Below are 18147 nucleotides of genomic sequence, written 5' to 3'. Positions count from 1 at the left end.
TGTGTGGGCCATCTCAGGTCTGGATCACTCTTCTTTCTGAAACAGTTGGCACACTTTAATTCTCTGGGTGATCCATAAATAAATTTCCTTTTAGGTAGTGAAAGGCATTATTTAAATATTGCCTGTCCTTTTTCACTGACTTGTGAAAAGGAAAGTGATACCTTACTCTGATGTAGTTATTCTGGTTTTATGAAGTATCATTCAAGGTCTCACTAATTTCAGTAACTGAAGGTGCTGAAGTTTCCTCCTATTCAAATATATTTCATTTCCTACTCATCACTTTAAAAGGAAATTTTAGTGTTTGAAGCTGATGAAATCAGTCGATGTGACTATATGCGTGGACATGGGACAATTGTCCTTTTACTCTTGGAGAGACCAGTCAGCAGCAATCACACTCAGCATGATTCAAAACACGGGCAATTGTGCACACTGTATCTGTGTGGCTGAGATGAACTATAAAGAGATCGACAGAAACCTGAAAATGCTTCCAATAATTTTTTTTGTTTTCCTTCTTTAAACTTTATTTTTACTGTTGATATTGTCACAGGTTTTCCCCTTCTTCCCCTTTGCCAACCTCCACCCAGCCCGTCCCCTTCCCTCTGGCTATCACCACACTGTTGTAGTTCATTTAGATATAAACTCAAGAACAAATACAGATAAAGAACACTGAGTTAGAATGACACAAATGTGTCATATATCTAATCAGTACCTAGGTAGCATCTAATGTAAGTCCAGTTTTGTGCTGAATGAGTGTAACTGGCAGTGATTTTGATCTCATGGGCCCAAGAGCATGGGCATATACATATATATACATATATATATATATATCAGGAACTAATATAAAATTATAGTATAAAACACCAATATAAAATTAGTTCCTGATGAGTTGATAGTAAGAATGTGCTGTGATATGTATTTACTTTGAAATATTCACATGTATTCAATTATATTTTAAATCTTTCCTCTATTGTCACAAGCACAGAAGTTGCTACAGAAGTACTAATACCTTTTCCTTCATAATAATTTTTAGGGAAAATATAGTTGGTGCAATTATGTAAGTTAGCCTACAGATCCAGAATGTCATGGTCAATGCTGTAGATATTTTCACTAAAATTGAGTCTAAGTGTTTCCAAACATGTTAGGCAAGAAGTATAATCCTTGTAAAATTTTCTATGCCTCACAGTCATATTGACCTGGAGTGCTAATAGAAGAAGTTTTTAAATGTAATCACTTCATGATTGGACATGAGCAATTTTTCTCTCATTTTTAATTTTCTTAACTTTTCTTTCATACTCTCAATTGTTTATATGCTGATTTTCGCATTCATAAAAATATGACCTAAAGTATCCAATGTTAAAACTCAGTAAAAAACACCACTTACAAAAGTAGGTTGTGTATAGTGTTTTCTCTGTGCTATTCACATGTATTACCTTCCTTCTGAGCTTTTCATTCTTCAGTTGTTACTCATACTTGAAAAATGAACAACGTCCTTTTATTTATTTCCTTGAAGGCTTTTGCCATTTTCCCAAACAAAACCCCCTGCATATTTAAGGTTAGTTAAACATATTAAGGCAATTTCAAATTCCTAGGAAATATCTGATTATTTGGTAGCTGTCTGCCATAATGATTTTAAACTTAATTTATTTCAATGTCCATCAATGGGTTGGGACATATGCTTTAGGTAGAATATAAACATTTTGCCTTTGCTTTTGTGGATGGAGTTCTCTAGTTTCTCAACTAACACTCAAGAGGAAAGGCTCATTGATCTGCCGAGTACTGTCAGCTATAGGACTTGATTCTCCTTTAGTAATGTCATCCCTTGAGTTTGTCCAGCCAGAAAAGTGCTGATTTCTTCCAAACTATTGGCAGTGATGCAAATTCACTGTGTGTGTATGTATGCATACCCCTATGTATGTGTAGGTGTGTAGGTGTTTACACACATACAACACCACCAAGAGGGACTGAGTGCAAAGACAAAATCTAGCATTCCTTTAACAACATGAATCAAACGAGTTAGAGTAATTAGTGGAGTTGGTGAGGCCAAAGGCAGCTCACCTGAAGGGAAGAGGCTGTTGAATACCTCTCCCTCATCCAGGGTCCCACAGAATAGCCCCATCCTCTTTGAGGGCACAGGGGATACCATCTCCCTCCATTTACGGTCCAGGGTCCAAGGAATACCTTCTCCCTCCCTCCAGCATCCCAGGGAAACCACATCACTATATTGAGGGACCAGGAAATGCCCCCTCCCTCCTTCCAGGGTCCCAGGACACCCCCTCGCTCCATCCACTATCCCATAGAATAGCCCCACCCTCTTCCAGGGATCAGGGAATAATACCCACTCCCTCCATCCAGAGCCCAGGGAATACCCTCATCATCCTCCAGGGTCCCGGGGATTATCCCCTCCCTCCCTCCAGTGTCCTAGAATAGCCCCTCCTTCAATCCAGGTCCCTGGAATACCTCTTTCCTCCATTAGGGTTTAGGGAATACCGCCTCCCTCCATCCCGAGTCCAGGGAATAACCCCATCCTCCTCCAGGGTCCCAGGAATACACCCTCCCTCCATCCTTGAAGATCCCGAGCTGTCATGATGGGACATGGGTGACTGAAGTGACTGGGGCACGCCTGTTTTAAAACTTAAACGGCGAGGACTTGGCACACACGAATCAACGAACCACCTTTACTTATTTGACAACCAATAACTTTCGGAAGTAACGATAAAACTCAAACGTACAAACTTCAGTGAACCTTTCGTAAGGCAATATGGCAATAGGCATGCTCTGGCACAGCGACCAGGGGAGGTCACCCCGCGGCTATCAGTCAAGCAGTCCCGGCTCAGTTCTCGCTGCCGCCCAGGGTGAGCTTGCCAAAGAGGTACTCCGCCAGGCTATCTTCGGGAGCCCCCAGCCTGCGCAGGTTGACGACACTTGCCGCCACGTTTCTGATGAACCTCACATCCTGGCGCAGGTGGTGATGCTCCAGGAAATCACACAGGTGGGCGTCGTTCTTGATGGTAGCCAGGTGGAACAGACCGAGCAGGCTCTGGTTTACCATCCTCTCCATCTGCAAGGCGTGTTTCATGGCCGCGCGGCCGCTCTCCCAGCGGCTTCGGTCAGGCCTCCGGATGTCGCTCAGGCGGATGCGACCCCCTCGCTGGTTCTGCAGCCGCATCAGCGTCTGCACTTGCTCCCATTCCTCCCTCCACTGCCACAAGAAGAAGGTAGCGAAGTGCTTCAAGGCCACTTCCTGGCGGTCGAAGTAGAAGGCCATGGCCAGGTACACGTAGGAGACGTGGAGCTCCAGGTTGATGTGCTTGTTGAGGGCGGCCTCGCACTCCGGGTGGTAGTTCTGGCGCACTAGCGAGGGAGGCGGCAGCGGGGGCTGTGGGGGCGGCGGGGGCCCCTCCATGGGAGGCTCAGGAGGCAGGGCTAGAGGGGCAGGCAGCAGGGCTTGCGGGTCGGGCTCTCCCGCCAAGAAGGCCAACAGAGCGCCGTGACGAGGGCTGAGAGGCGGGCTGCGGATCGGGCAGCGGCGTGGGCGAAGGCGGCGGCGTCGCGGGCCCCGGATCATCCCCATGGTGGTCGGTGAGGGCAGCTGGAGGCTCGGTCAGCAGCGATGGCGGTGGAGACCTCGGAATGACCCCGCGGAGGGCGACCAGTGTGGCCGGACACAGGCGTCCTCGGCCGCTAGGCCGCCGGCGGCTGGCTCTGAGGCGGCAGCAGAAAATGGAGACCGGGCCGGAAGAGGGAAGACGAGAGCCCTCGCTACTCGCGCGAGGGTTGGACGGGGTGTGATTGGGGGAGGATCCTCTGGGAGGGCCGGAGCGGAAGGGGTGCTGCAGGGGGGCCCAAGTGGGCAGAGCGCCATCAACATGTTCCACGGTCCATCGCAGCCTGCGTGAGGGCAAGGAGAATCTATTCCGAGCACCTGGCCTTTAGTATGTTTCCCTTTATGCTATTACAGTGGTCCCCACTTTTTGCCCCTTCTCCCGCCTCGATGCAGCCCCACCCCCCACCAGGCCATTCCCATACCTTTGTTTGGGTCCATGGCTCATGCATATGTGTTCTTTGGCTAATCCCTTCACTTTCTTTTCTCCAGCACCCCGCCTGCCCCCACCACCTCCCCTCTGGCAGGTCCTGGCCAGAGGGCCTCAAACCTTTCTCATTTTTGAAGTCGTATGAGTAATAGAAACCTATTTAGTTATAATCCTTGATTGCTACCTGCAGCTTTGGAAAGGACTCTGGAGTGACAAAGGTGAAAGGGGATTCTGGCTATTTAAAACAAACTCCTTTCAGCCATAAGCGAGTTTATGATGATGAGGTAACTTTTGGGAGTGACCTGAGGATGGAGGACTGGTTGCCAGGGGAACCACGTGTGTTATTAGAGGGTTGGGGCTTTCAGGCCTTCATCCTGACCTCTGGGGAGGGGAGAGGGCTTGGGGGTTGACTTTCTCAGGAATGGCCAATGATTTAGTTAATCATGCCTATGGCAATGAGGCCTTCATTAAAACCCTAAAGCAAGGGGTTCAGAGAGCATCTGGGTCACCGAACACACGGAGGTCCTGTGAGGGCCATGCAACTAGAGCAGTCAGGAAAGCTCTGTGTTCCTTCTCACCATGCCTTGCCCATGCATCTCTTCCACCTGGCTGATCCTGAGCTGTATCCTGTTATAATAAGCTGGTAATCTAGTCAGTCAGTAAACTGTTTTCCTGAGTTCTGTGAGCCCTTCCAGAAAGTTGTCAAACTTGAGGAGGAGGGGGTCACAGGAACCTCCAATTCATAGCCTATTGGTCAGAAGCACAGCTGAGAACCTAGACTTGCAAGCAGTGCCTGGAGTGCAGGATGTGAAGCAATCTTGTGGGACTGAGTGCTTAACCTGTGGGATCTAGCTCCAGGTAGTTAGTGTCATTACTGAACTTTAGGTCTTCCAGTTGGTATCTGGAAAGTTGGAGAATTGGTTGGTGTGGAGAAAAAATGGACGCATTTGTGGTCAGAAATGTACTCGTTAGTAATGGACAACTTTATGTCAATAAATTCAATGGAACTGAAAACACTATAGGTTCACCTAATGCATGAATTAGATACACAAATTCTAAATACAAATGTTAGTAAAACAAATCCACATGACCATGGTGTATACATGTAGTCACCCATGTTCACTCGAGGAAATATTTACCCAAAACAGCCTTGTAAAGTGAGTTAGGCAGTCTTCTCTGCTCTCAAAATGTTTTTGAATAGCATGAGGAGAGATGTTAGTTCTTGGAATGTTTGGTAAAATTCACCTGTGAAGCCATCTGGTCCATGGCTTTTGTTTGTTGGGAGGTGTTTTGCTTTCTTTTGTTTTGTTTGTTTTGTTTTGTTTTGTGTTTAATTAACTGCCCTGATTTCCTTAGTTGTAAGCCATCTGTTCAGTTTTCCTGTTTCTTCTTTTTTTTTTAAGAAGGTAATGTGTTTTTTTAAAGATTTTATTTATTTATTTTTAGAGAGGGAAGGGAGAGAGAAAGAGAGAAACATTAATATGTGGTTGCTGGGGGCCGTGGCCTGCAACCCAGGCATGTGCCCTGACTGGGAATCGAACCTGTGACACTTTGGTTCGCAGCCCACGCTCAATCCACTGAGCTACACCAGCCAGGGTTCAGCCTTGTATTTTGAGCATGGACATGCATCTGTTTTCACTGGGGCCCCAGACCATCCACCTGACTGCCCACTGCTGTATACCACATGGTTTCTAAGGAGAAGATAAATTCTGCATTTTCCAGGGTCCCAAGGAAAACCCTCTCACTCCATCTAGGGTCCAGGGCATACTTGCTCTGTCTATTCAGGGTCCAGGGAATGTATACTCCCTCCATTTAGAACACAGAAAATACCCCTTTCCTCCATCTGGGGTCCAGGGAATACCTCCTCTGCACATTCAGGACCCAGGGAATATAACCTCCCTCCATCCAGGTTCCAGGTAGTATGCCTTCCTTCTTTCCAGGGTCCCTGAAAATATCCTCATGCTCCTCCAGGGTTCAGTGAACACCCAGTCTCTCCGCCCCAGGTCTTAGGTATATGCCCTCCCCCCATCCAGTGTCCAAGGAATTCCTTCTCCCTCCATCGAGGATACAGGGAATAACCCCTGCCCCCAAACTGGGTTCCATGAAACTCCTCTCCCACCATCCAAGGACCAGGGACTATCCTCTGCCCCAACCTGGGTCGCAGGGAATGCCCCTCCCTCCTCCAGGGTTCAGAAAATACACCCTCTCCCCATCCTGAATCCAGGGAATACCCCTCTTTTCTTCCTGGGTCCCATAGAATACATGTTCCTTCCATCCAGGGTTCCAAAGAATACTTGCTCCCTCTATCTATGGTCCCAGGGGATATCCCCTCCCATCCATGGGAATCCTGATCTGCAAGTGATGGGGGTGGTTGGAAAAAGAGACTCCTGCATACCTGTTTTACTACTTACAAGGCTTGGGTTTCACACACAGGAATCAATGAAACACCTTGTTTTGGAACGAATAACTTTGTTGGAAGAAATGGTAAACCTTGGACACAAAAACATAAGTGAACCTTTTGAAGGGCAATACAGCAATAGGCATGCTCAGCATGGTAACCAGGGGAAGTCACCCCATGGCTATCAGGAAGGCAGTCCAGGCTCAGTTCTTCTTGCTGTCTCCCAGGGTGAGCTTGTCAAAGAGGTACTCTGCCAGGCCGGATTCCGGAGCTCCCATCTTGCGCAGCTTGATGACATGGTCCCCCAGCTCTTTGATGAACATCACCTGTTGGGGCAGGTAGTGCTTCTCCAGAAAATCGCACAGGTGGCCGTCCCCCTTCTTGGTGGCCAGCTGGTGCAGACTCAGCAGGCTCTGGTTCACTTTCTTTGCCAGGTGCAAGGCGTATTGCATGGCACTCAGGCCGCTGTCCCATTCATCCCAGGGAGGACTGCTGATGTCCTGCAGGCGGATTCGGCCCCCGCGCTGGTTCTGCAGCCTCATCATCGTCTCTGCGTGCTCCTTCTCCTTGTTTGACCTCTGCAGGAAGAACTGGCTGAACTGCTTCAGGGCCATGTCTTCATGGTCGAAGTAAAAGGCCATGGGCGAGTACACATAGGAGGCGTGGAAGTGTACGTTGATGTGGTTGTTGACAGCGGCCTCACACTCAGGGTGGTAGTTGTGATGCACAAACGAGGGCCCGGACATTATCTCCATGTCTTCAGGCACAGGGCACCAAGACTCAGGCAGTGCTGAAGTTGGGGCTGCTGGGTGGGCTGCAGCCCCTGGAGGCTGCAGGGCCTTGGAGCGGTGGACGACTGTGAAGGCTGTGGGGACTTGGTGTGTCCTGCAGTGGTGTGAAAACAGGCATGATCATGTGTGAGGCCTTGGCGCTGCAGTTGGCTCTGAGTTGAGACTTGAAAAACCTACCCACTCAATAGTGTTGATGCAGGAAGGAGGCAGCATTCGATGCTGGGGCGGGGCTTGGAGGTCAGGGTCAGGACTTGAACGTGTTGGCAGGGGTGCTTGAGTGGGGGCCAATGGAGACTTTCCAAGTTCCATGCCAGCCTGGCTAACAGGGGCTGACAGGGTCTGTCAGTGCTGGGCATCTGGCACGTAAGACATTTGAAAATGTTATTCAAGATTTCAAGTGCTACGGATTTGAGTCAATCACCTGCTTGATTTCTTTGAGCAGCTTATTTGAATATTACCCTGGTGTGATTGTTTCATTAAACGTAGCCCTTTTGTGGTATCACAGGCTACATTTAATATCACAAAGCTTTGTTTGAGTGACTTCGCAGGGACATGAGGACAGTTCTGACAGCTCCGCTGACTTCCTAGACCTTGTTCCTCCAGTGATCTCCCCTTTCTCCCCCATTCATGATCAGCTTCACATTTCGCTGGCGGCAGAGCAGGGCCTCCAGCGCCTCAGTGACTCGGGCACCTCTCCATCTTTCACTCTTGGAATTTGTTCTTCACTTGCTTTACTCTCTCTCCTGTCTTAACCCTTTAGCGCAGTCCTGGAGACACTTTTCCTTCTGCCCTGTCTGCACCCCAATGTGGAGTGTGGGTGACTTCATCACTGACCCCCTAGAGGCCTTCACCCCTTTCACCTGGCTTGCCAGTCTCTGTCCTCTTAGGGAAGCACACACTTCAGTTCCCTCTGGCAGGAAACAAAAGGTTTAGTTAAATCCTGAAAGCAAGCAATTAACCATGTGGGTGTATTCATCCCCTCCAACCTCATTTGTAATTTCCTGCCACTCAGTAAGCCTTTTTGTTTTAAGGGTTTCAGTTAAGTTCTAAGGAACGAGCCACAGTAGTGGAGAATATCACTGATCTCAAATTGCCTTTTATTGTTTCAATAAATACTTATTATCTAAAAAGGCCCAGGAACTAGTCTAGGGTTTGGGCAACTACTACTAAAAAAGAGAAACTTCTCTTCCCATGGGATTTGTATTCTAGCACAGAAGCAGATCAAAACACAAACAGACGGAAAACTGCCATCTTTCTCCCCTTTGTGTCCTAAGGAAATGCATCCAAGATATTGCACATGTATGGAAATTAAAAACAAAATATGTTCTTACAATTCAAGGGTATTATAGTGGAAGACATAAGACCAACTTAGGTATTTATAATTCATGTATTTATATGAATTAGGTATTTGTTTATGATTAATTCAACCACCAAACATATACTCGAAATATGTGTTGGACACTGAGATTCTGGAGATACACAGAAGAATCAAAGGTAGGTCTGCTCTCAAGACACAGCATAGAGTGACAGAATATTATAAGTGCTCTCACATGGTGTGATGGTTATGAATAAAATGACTACTTTCACTTAAAGTTTTATTCCCAATGGTTTTGATTACTGTACCTTTTTTTGAGTTATCTCTTTCTCTTTGGAAGCTGGTGCTATTTAACTTTTCTTAAATATTTTTATTGTTATTCTATTACAGTTGTCCCAATTTTTCCCTCTTTGTCCTCCACCATGCAGTCCACCCTCATTCAGTGTTTATGAAGAAAACAAAGGATCAAATATCACAAGGTAAACTTACCAGTTTTAGAGTCTTTTAATTTGTTAATTTTGTAAAAATGGATTAATAACAGTGTCTATTTGAATAACAGTGCCTATTTGATGTGTTGACTGTAATGACAGATCATACATTAGACATAGAAAAGAACTACGTGGCCACGTTTCTGGCAGGGACCACCTGCTCATAACAACCTTCCTCTCTCTAAGGATCTCCTTCATCCCTCTCCAGAAGAGGAGAAGAGGAAACACAAGAAGAAGCCCCTGGTGTAGATCCCCAATTGCTCCTTCATGGGTGGGAAATGCCCAAGATGCTAGAAGATCGCCAATGTCTTTAGCCATGCACAAATGGTAGTTTTGTGTGTTGTCTGCCCCATTGTCCTCTGTCAGCCTACAGGAGGAAAAGCAAGGCTTGCAGAAGGATGCTCTTTCAGAAGCAAGTAGCACGAAAAGCACCCTGAATCAAGAGGAGTGGGGGACCAACTCAGTAAACACATTTTGAATAGCAAAAAAAAACTACATGATCAGTTTCTCAATGATGTGAAATTTTAATCTACATTTCTTTACATCAGTGTTTAGTCTTAATTATAATTGTAGACTGCCAAATTTCTTTGGGAGATTTCATTGTAGACCTCACTGTGAGAACCTGTTTAAATAGAAGAAACCTTGACATTGTAGAATATTCCTCATTATGTTCCAGTATTATATAATAATTCATTCTTACAAATTTCCTCTACCTAAGGTTGAAACACTATCTTTTCTAAGGGAAATCAATAAATAAGCATGGGCTGGGAACCTCAAAATTCCATGAACAAAACATACATATGTATGAACAGTAGTATCCCCTTCAGTTTTTCTTTAATGAGAAATATAAAAGTAAATATAAACATAATGAGAAAATATAAGAGAAGATCATATTTTTTAAAAAAATACATGAATATAAGACTATAAGATAAGGTTTCCTTGAAATGTTTGTGGTTAGTGTTTGTACTGTATTTGTACAAGTCAGGGTTCTCCAGAGAAACTGAACTGATAGAATATTATCTGTCTGTCTGTTTGTCTGTCTGTAAACTAAAGAACTGGCTCATGTGGTTATGAAGGCTCAAAATTCCCCAAATCTGCATTTGGCAAGCTTCAGATTCAGTAGAGCTGCTGTTACAGGTCCGGTCCAAAGGCCAATAGGTTCAAGAGCCAAGAAGTGAAGTTGAAGGCAGGGGAAAGAAACAGTGGTCCCTACTCAAAGGCAGTTAAAAATGAGGAGTTCCTTCTTCCTCAGAGTTGGGTCAGCATTTTTGTTCTATTCAGGCCTTCAACTGATTAGACGAGGCCCACCCACAGTAGGGAAGACCATCTGCTTTACTCAGTGGACTGTTTTAAATATTAATCTCAAGGGTTTGCAGGAACAAGTATACAGAACAGATGGACGAAAACAAGAGGGGGTAGAAACAGGAGGGAGCTGGGAAGGGCTGGGTGGTGGGCTGGGATGGGAATAAAGGCAGAAAACTACTTGAACAACAATTAAAATAAAATTAAAAAAATATAAATCTCATGGAAAAACACCCTGACAGGCACACATAGAATAATGTTTGATTAAATATTGGGGTTTCCCCTGGTCCAGTCAAGTTGACATATAAAATTATCCATCACAGTGTTATTCATAATAAATGTAGAGTCAACACATAAAAATTCTAGTGCCGTAATTGGCAAAAATCTCTGTTTTGACTTTCAGTTCACTTCTTTCATCCGTTAAAAATGCTACAGACACTAATAGTAACTACAGAATAGTTACACCACTGATATTAGACAATAAGTTCTGACTCAGTGTCAGTGACGGGCTTTTATTCATTCATTCACTATATTTCTATTGAGTACATATTATAATGCAGGTATTTGTATAGGTCCTAATATAAAAGCCTGTCCCACAAACTCCTCACATATGCCTTTTTTTGCAGCTAAGTGTTAATCAATGTTAACGCTTCTAGAAAATCTTTTCTTTAAAAATTAATACATGCAGTAGTCTTGATGACATATTTACAGGGAAGAAGATCATAAGTAGCAGCAGTTGGTGACTTACTCTGTGTGTGTTTGCATATGTATGAAACTCATTTAATAAAGCAGCAATGAAAAGTGAGAGCAATCAAAAATCAGTATTATCTTACCAATCCTTAATATCATCTGCATCTGGGCTGTTGACACTCTATTACCTCACTGTTACAGATACTCAGTTAATTTTTTACCATCACCAGCCATATTTTACAGATAAAGAAGCTGTGAATTTGAGAGCCAGTAACATACTCCAGCAAGCACACTTCTTGTAATTAGCAGCCAGTGAGTGACCCTGTGATCTGGATTTCTCTCTGGGTAATGTTTGGAATGTTTGGAATGTTTGGCTGCACCGTGAGCTCCTTCAGGGCAAAGACTGTTTAACTGCTGTGATACTAAATTTCACATAGTGGGGGCTCCGAAACACTAGTTAAAATGTTGAAGTCCTCGTTAAAAGCTTTATTTTATTATTTCTCATCATATCTCATTATTTCCCCCCCAAATTAAAACTATGAGTGGGAGTGGGTGTTGAATGTGATTAAACTGGGTTTCTTTGAGAAGAAAAAAAATCAAAGACGCCCAATGGTGACAAATTATTCTTATAATTTTCCTTTAATATGCACAAACATAAAACTAGGTATAAAAATCCCTATGCTTAAAGGTATGCCTCTCTGGCTGTAAAACTAACAATTTATAAAGATATGCAAATCAAACTACAACATCGAAATTAAGAAGATTCAGTCACACTTCAGATTATGCTTTTTCTCTTAAACATAATCCTTCTGACTGAGAATACATTGCTGCCTCTTCTCTGTATGCTGGGATGCAAGCTCTCTCTCGAGTGCCGTGCCTTCATTCCCTGATATGTGTGGGCCATCTCAGGTCTGGACCACTCTTCTTTCTGGAACAGTTGGCACACTTTAGTTCTCTGGGTGATTCATGAAGTAAATTTTCTTTCAGTTAGTGGAAGGCATTTCTTAAGTATTGCCTGCCCATTTTTATAAACTTGTGAAAAGGAAAGTGATACTTTGATGTAGTTATTCTGGTTTCATGAAGTAGTATTAAAGGTCTCACTAATTTCAATAGATGAAGTTGCTGAAGTTTGTTGGGGACCGCCCTGCCTGGTCTCAGGAAGCTGTAACCCCTCCCCCCACCATGACTTAGGCTGAGTGAAAGACCTCTGGACCAGAAGCCACTAAGGAGACAAACTTATTTCCCTGGCATGAATTCTGCCTGTTCTAATGCCTGGCTTCCCTTTTGCATGATCGGCAGTCAAGGATGGGTAACAATTCTCTAGGAAAGAGAATGAATCTAAGACAGATGTGGGAATGCCCTAAGGGAAGAGATTCATGGGGCTGTGGAAGTGAAGGGGTGACGGCATCAACCCCTGCCCCCTCGGCTTTGTCAAAGCCTGAGTCCTTGCGAGAAATCCAAGTCTCCTGGCTGCCTTTGTCTTCTCTGTTAACTCAGGCCTGCAGGGGCCGCCCAGACCAGAAACAGCGGACCCCCGGGGTAATCAGGCCTGGGATATAGAATATGCAAGATCCTGTGAGATCTGTTTGCTGGAGGATGTTATTAACCTGGAATTTAAAGGCACAGACAGGAAACCTTTGGAACCTGTAGTCCTTTCACATGTTAAAACTCCAACCTCTCCCCAGAATCACAGCAGGAGTTTTGTCTGCACCTTTGTAAGTCACCTATTTCTTTTGATCTTTTCTGCCAGACTGTGAATCCACAAACTAAGTCTGTATTCTCAATAAAAATCTGCTTGGGAATAGATAAGGCGCGCCCTCCAGGAGAGAGGGTGGCCAAAGGTGCTCTCCACTAGAGAGAGTGGCCCTTCTGTCCCTATTTCCCCATAGGACCTGGTTGTCTCTATATATGTTTTTTCTCATGTTTCGACGAGCATCCGCAGCAGAGATGGATACTGCTGGATGGTATCATCCACAGAAGTTTCCATCTATTAAAATATTTTTCATTTCCTGATTATCACTTTAAAAGGAAATACTAGTTTTTGAAGCTGATGAAATCAGTCAATGTGACCATACGCGTGGACATGGGACAATTGTCTTTTTTACACTTGGACAGACCAGTCAGCAGCAATCACACTCAGCAAGATTCAAAACACGTGCAATTGTGCACACTGTATCTGTGTGGCTGTGACGAGCTATAAAGAGATCGACAGAATCATGAAAATGCCTCCAATATTTTTTCTGTTTTCCTTCTTTAAACTTTATTTTTACTGTTGACATTATTACAGATTTTCCTTTTCTTTCCCCCTTTGCCAACCTCCACCCAGCCCCCACCCCCTTCTCTCTGACTATCAGCACACTGTTGTATTTCATTTAGAATGAAACTCAAGGACAAATGCAAATAAAGAACACCAAGTTGGAATGACAGGAACACACCATATATCTAATCAGTACGTATTTAGCATCTAATGTAAGTCCTACTTTGTGCTGAATGAGTGCAACTGGCAGGGATTTTGATCTCATGGGCCCAAGACTCTGTTTCAGTTCCCTTTGTTCACCTACATTATATACATTTATGTGATGTAAAATTAGTTCCTGATAAGTTGATAATAAGAATGTGCTGTGATATGTAGTTATTTTGAAATATTTGCATGTATTCAATAATATTTTATTTAAAATCTTTCCTTCTGTTGTCACAAATACAGAAGTGCTCATACCTTTTCCTTCATAACAGTTATGTTTGGGGACATATAGTTGGTACAATTATATAAATTAGCCTATAGATTCCACATGTCTTGGTTGAAGCTGTAGATAATTTGTTTCACTAAAATGAAGTATAAGTCTTTCCAAACAAGTTAGGCAAAAAGTATAATTCTTATAGAATTTTCTATACCTCATAGTCATATTGACCTCAAGTGCTAATACAGTAACTTTTACATGTAATCATTTTTGTTCATGATTGGACATGAGCTATTTTTCTCCCATTTTAAATTTTTTTAACTTTTCTTTCATACTCTCAAATGTTTATATGCTCTTTTTCTCATTCATAAAAATATAATAACCTCAACTAGTCAATGTTAAAACTCTGTAAAAAACACCACTTACCAAGGTAGATTTTGTGTGGTGTTTTCTGTGTGCTATTCACAGAATTACCTTCCTTCTGAGCTTTTCATTCTTCAGTTTTTGCTCATAGTTGAAGAATAACAATGTCCTTTAGATTTATTTCCTTGAGGCTTTTGCCATTTTCCCAAAAACAAGCAAAGAAAGAAACAAAGAAACAAAACCCCCTCAGTATTTAAGGTCAGTGAAACATATTTAGGCAATTTCAAATTCCTAGGAAATATCTGATTATTTGGTAGCTGTCTGCCAAAATGATTTTAAACTTAATTTATTTCAATGTCAATCAGTGGGTTGGGACATATTCTTTAGGTAGAATATAAACATTTGGCTTTTGCTTCTGTGGACGGAGTTCTCAAATTCTGGTTTCTGACCTGACAGACACTCAAGGGGAAAGGCTCATTAATCTGCCGAGTACTGTCAGCTATATGACTTGTTTCTCCTTTAGTAATGTTATCCCTTGAGTTTTTCCAGCCACTGGCAGTGATGCAAATTTATACTGTGTGTGTGTGTGTATGTATGCATGCCCCTATGTATGTGTAGGTGTTTACACACAACAACGCCAAGAGGGATTGAGTGCAAAGCCAAAACCTAGCATTCCTTTAAGGACATGAATCAAACCAGTTACGGAGTAATTGGAGGAGTTGGTGAGGCCAAAGGCAGCTCACTTGAAGGGAAGAGGCTGTTGAAAATGGAAATTGAGGGGAACAGAACTAGTGAAAAGAAGTCTTGGAAGATAATAGTCTCCTCTCCCTTTGGCCATTCATTTTTAAAGCCCTTGTCCTGGAGTAGTAAGGGAAAGCTGTTCTGAGAGCAGATTCTGGTGGCAAGGAACATTATTTTCTTGTACATGTGGCTATTGAAACTGCGAACGGCTTAGCATTCCTCATCTTAACTGTCAGGGATTAAAAGCAATAATGATAACTGGAAATGTCAGTTCCTTGTCCTAAATATTTTGTTTACAATCACTTCCATATTGCACCAGACCTGTATCAGTTATCAGTGCTTTTATTCCCCCCTAATTCTTCACTTTGCTCCTTCATCAAATGTATTCCTTAATTATGATGAAGAGAAATGCAATTTTCCCTATTTGGCCCTTCCCCTTCATTCTTTTTTTGTGCCTTAACACTCCCTAATTTTTTTTAAAGATTTTATTTTTTTTATTTTTAGAGAGGGAAGGGAGGGAGAAAGAGAGAGAGAGAGACATCAATGTGCGGTTGCTGGGGGCCGTGGCCTGCAACCCAGGCATGTGCCCTGGCTGGGAATTGAACCTGCGATACTTTGGTTCGCAGCCCGCGCTCAATCCACTGAGCTACGCCAGCCAGGGCCACTCCCTAATTTTTAAGGGAAAAAAGACAATAGTATGTAAATGAATTAAGGTACAGAATTTCTCAAGTTATAAAAATCAATTCCTGTGTCATTATTAATTAATAAATACATTGATCATATTAGTTAAGTATTCAGGTTTGTCTGCAGTGATTGCAGCTACAAGGTGCAAAAAACATACTCTATTTATTCAGTTGTTAAAATGTAGGAGAGGAAGTGGATATAGGAATAACAAGATTCTATGCAGAACCAAGTGTCCACTTCATTGTCTTCCACAGATACTGTTTCATAAACCATGGTGGTGATTTTCCTAGCCATGCTATTAAATATATTTGGTTAGAATACATTCTTTTTAGCATTCATTTATTCAGTAATGTTTCCAGTATTTTTTGAGGTTTGGGGGAATGCATTAAGGGGAGAAAACTTTTTATTTCCTGCCCCAAATAGTACTGTCACTTTTGGATACTTCCATCTAGTACTACATAGTGACTAGTCTGATGTCTCTGATAGGTGGCATATTAAGACAGATCTTTATCTCAGCTACACCATCACAGGGCATGGTAATTTTTTATTGTTCTTAAGTACAGTTGTTTCCATCCCCCCCCCACGAGGCCCCCTGCCCCCATCCCTGCCTCCCACCTCAATCCTACCCTCTTTGGCTTTGTCCATATGTCCTTTATACATGTTCCTTGATGACCCTTCCCCTATTTCCCCCCATTATCCCTCCCCACTCTGATTACTGTCAGTTTGTTCTTTATTTCAATGTCTCTGGTTATATTTTGCTTGCTTGCTTGTTTTGTTGATTAGTTTCCACTTATAGGTGAGATCATATGGTACTTGTCTTTCACTGCCTGGCTCACTTCACTTAGCATAATGCTCTCCAGCTCCATCCATGCTGTCACAAAAGGTAGGAGCTCCTTCTTTCTTTCTGCTGTGTAGTATTCCATTGTGTGAATGCACCACAGTTTTTTGATCCACCCATTTACTGATGGACACTTAGGTTGCTTCCAGCACTTGGCTATTGTAAATTGTGCATCTATGAACATTGGGGTGCATAGGTTCTTTTGAATTAGTATTTCAGGATTCTTAGGCTATAATCCCAGTAGTGGAATTGCTGGGTCAAAAGGTAGTTCCATTTTTAGTTTTCTGAGGAAGTTCCATACTGTTTTCCACAGTGGCTGCACCAGTCTGCATTCCCACCAACAGTGCACTAGGGTTCCCTCTTCTCCACAACCTTGCCAGCACTTGTTGTTTTTTGATTTGTTTATGATGGCCATTCTCACTGGTGTGAAGTGATATCTCATTGTGGTTTTAATTTGCATCTCTCTGATGACTAGTGATGCTGAGCATCCTTTCACAAACCAGTTCATTAGAGTAAATATCTGTATGGGACACTAGGTTTTCTAAAACATTTTCATAACTAAATGATGTAATTAAATGATGTAAAGTTTGGTAACTTTAGAGCATCCTTCAGACTGTGTTCTTGCAAAGGAATGCTGTTGGGTCAACTGAACAAGAGAAAACAGCTAATATAATATTAGAACTATTTTTATAAAATAGCAATTCAGTGGAAATTTTGTGATAAGTTCAGTAACACCTTAGAAAACCATGGTGTATATATGTATGCATCAAATACATTTGTATGTTCATATAAGGTTTTGATAGCTAATGTTAACTAAAATTTGGACCTTAATGTGGAAAGTGGTATGGATATATATTATAAATTGTGATTATTAACATAAAATTAATACCCTATATTTCATAATTCAGGTTATAGTTGTATAATTTAGAAATAATAATATGAATATTTTTGCCCACTCTTCCAATATTGGACATTAGTCAGGTAAAGTAGACATTAGTGAGAACATGCATGTTAGCTGATTTTATGTGCATGTATTCTGTGAATTTTTAATTCTTTATAGATAGAAATATTGCATTAGACACCATGGAGTAAAATTAAGCCAGCAGTAGTAGAGAACTGAAGTTATTGGTTATTCTAAATTTTTTACATGTATAATATTAAGAGATTCTGTAAATTTTTGGTAGCTACTAGAAGATAAACTAAGATTTATGATAGCTCTCTGAATGCATGTACTCAAGTTTCATCACTAGAAAAGTGAAGTCAGACAAATCCTTTTGATTAAATCAGCAGACATAAAGCAGTGACATTTACATGTCCTCAGAAAAAAATTTACAATTTTAATAACTCAGTAAATGAGTTTAGCCATTTGTGAGGTCTTCTAATTATATACCAGAGAATTTTATGTGTATGTGGCATGAACCACTTTATAAATAGAGGTGTCTCTACTTGATTTCCTCCTAAATATGATAAAATATGCATAAACTGATATAGGAACAGCCCTCATATTTTTTTCTGAAATTTATATAAAAAATGAAATGAACCTTCTAGAAATATGAAAAAAAATATTAGCCTGCTGTTTTTATTTTGGGAATTGAGTAAGTCATTTGTTCTCCCTTGGCCTCAAGTTCTTTATTTAACAAAGTGGTCTTGGACTATATCTTGCTGGAGATACTTAAATCAAATGATTTCATACCCAGGAATACCAACCCTTGGCTGTGAATCAAAATCAATTGAGGGAATTCTGATTCAGTATATCTAGGTAGAACTCTGGCATATATATTTTTAAGAAGAGCCACAAGTGACTAATATCTAGCCAGGATATAGAATA

General features: G+C 42.3%; 2 protein-coding genes and 1 pseudogene across 2 annotated transcripts; 1 reads left to right on the top strand and 2 right to left on the bottom strand.

The window, feature by feature from the left end:
• Window positions 1-2804: 2804 nt before the first annotated feature.
• Window positions 2805-3571, bottom strand: LOC114505634 (ferritin heavy chain-like). Its single transcript, XM_036016869.1, has one exon. The coding sequence runs from the start codon at window positions 3569-3571 to the stop codon at window positions 2831-2833; it is 741 nt and encodes a 246-aa protein (XP_035872762.1). The 3' UTR covers window positions 2805-2830.
• Window positions 3572-6628: 3057 nt separating this feature from the next.
• On the bottom strand, window positions 6629-7175 carry LOC114505102 (ferritin heavy chain-like). Its single transcript, XM_036016539.1, has one exon. The coding sequence runs from the start codon at window positions 7173-7175 to the stop codon at window positions 6633-6635; it is 543 nt and encodes a 180-aa protein (XP_035872432.1). The 3' UTR covers window positions 6629-6632.
• A 1494-nt stretch (window positions 7176-8669) lies between these two features.
• LOC114505633 lies at window positions 8670-9443 on the top strand (annotated as a pseudogene).
• The last annotated feature ends 8704 nt before the right edge of the window (window positions 9444-18147 follow it).

The sequence above is a fragment of the Phyllostomus discolor genome, chromosome X (genome assembly GCF_004126475.2).
Source record: "Phyllostomus discolor isolate MPI-MPIP mPhyDis1 chromosome X, mPhyDis1.pri.v3, whole genome shotgun sequence".
Lineage (NCBI taxonomy): Eukaryota > Metazoa > Chordata > Mammalia > Chiroptera > Phyllostomidae > Phyllostomus > Phyllostomus discolor.
This window is presented reverse-complemented; position numbering and strand designations above follow the sequence as displayed.

Bases quoted from the DNA above. Each gene is read 5' to 3' on its own strand.
- LOC114505634 (XM_036016869.1), bottom strand. From the start codon at position 3,571: ATGGGGATGATCCGGGGCCCGCGACGCCGCCGCCTTCGCCCACGCCGC.
- LOC114505102 (XM_036016539.1), bottom strand. From the start codon at position 7,175: ATGTCCGGGCCCTCGTTTGTGCATCACAACTACCACCCTGAGTGTGAG.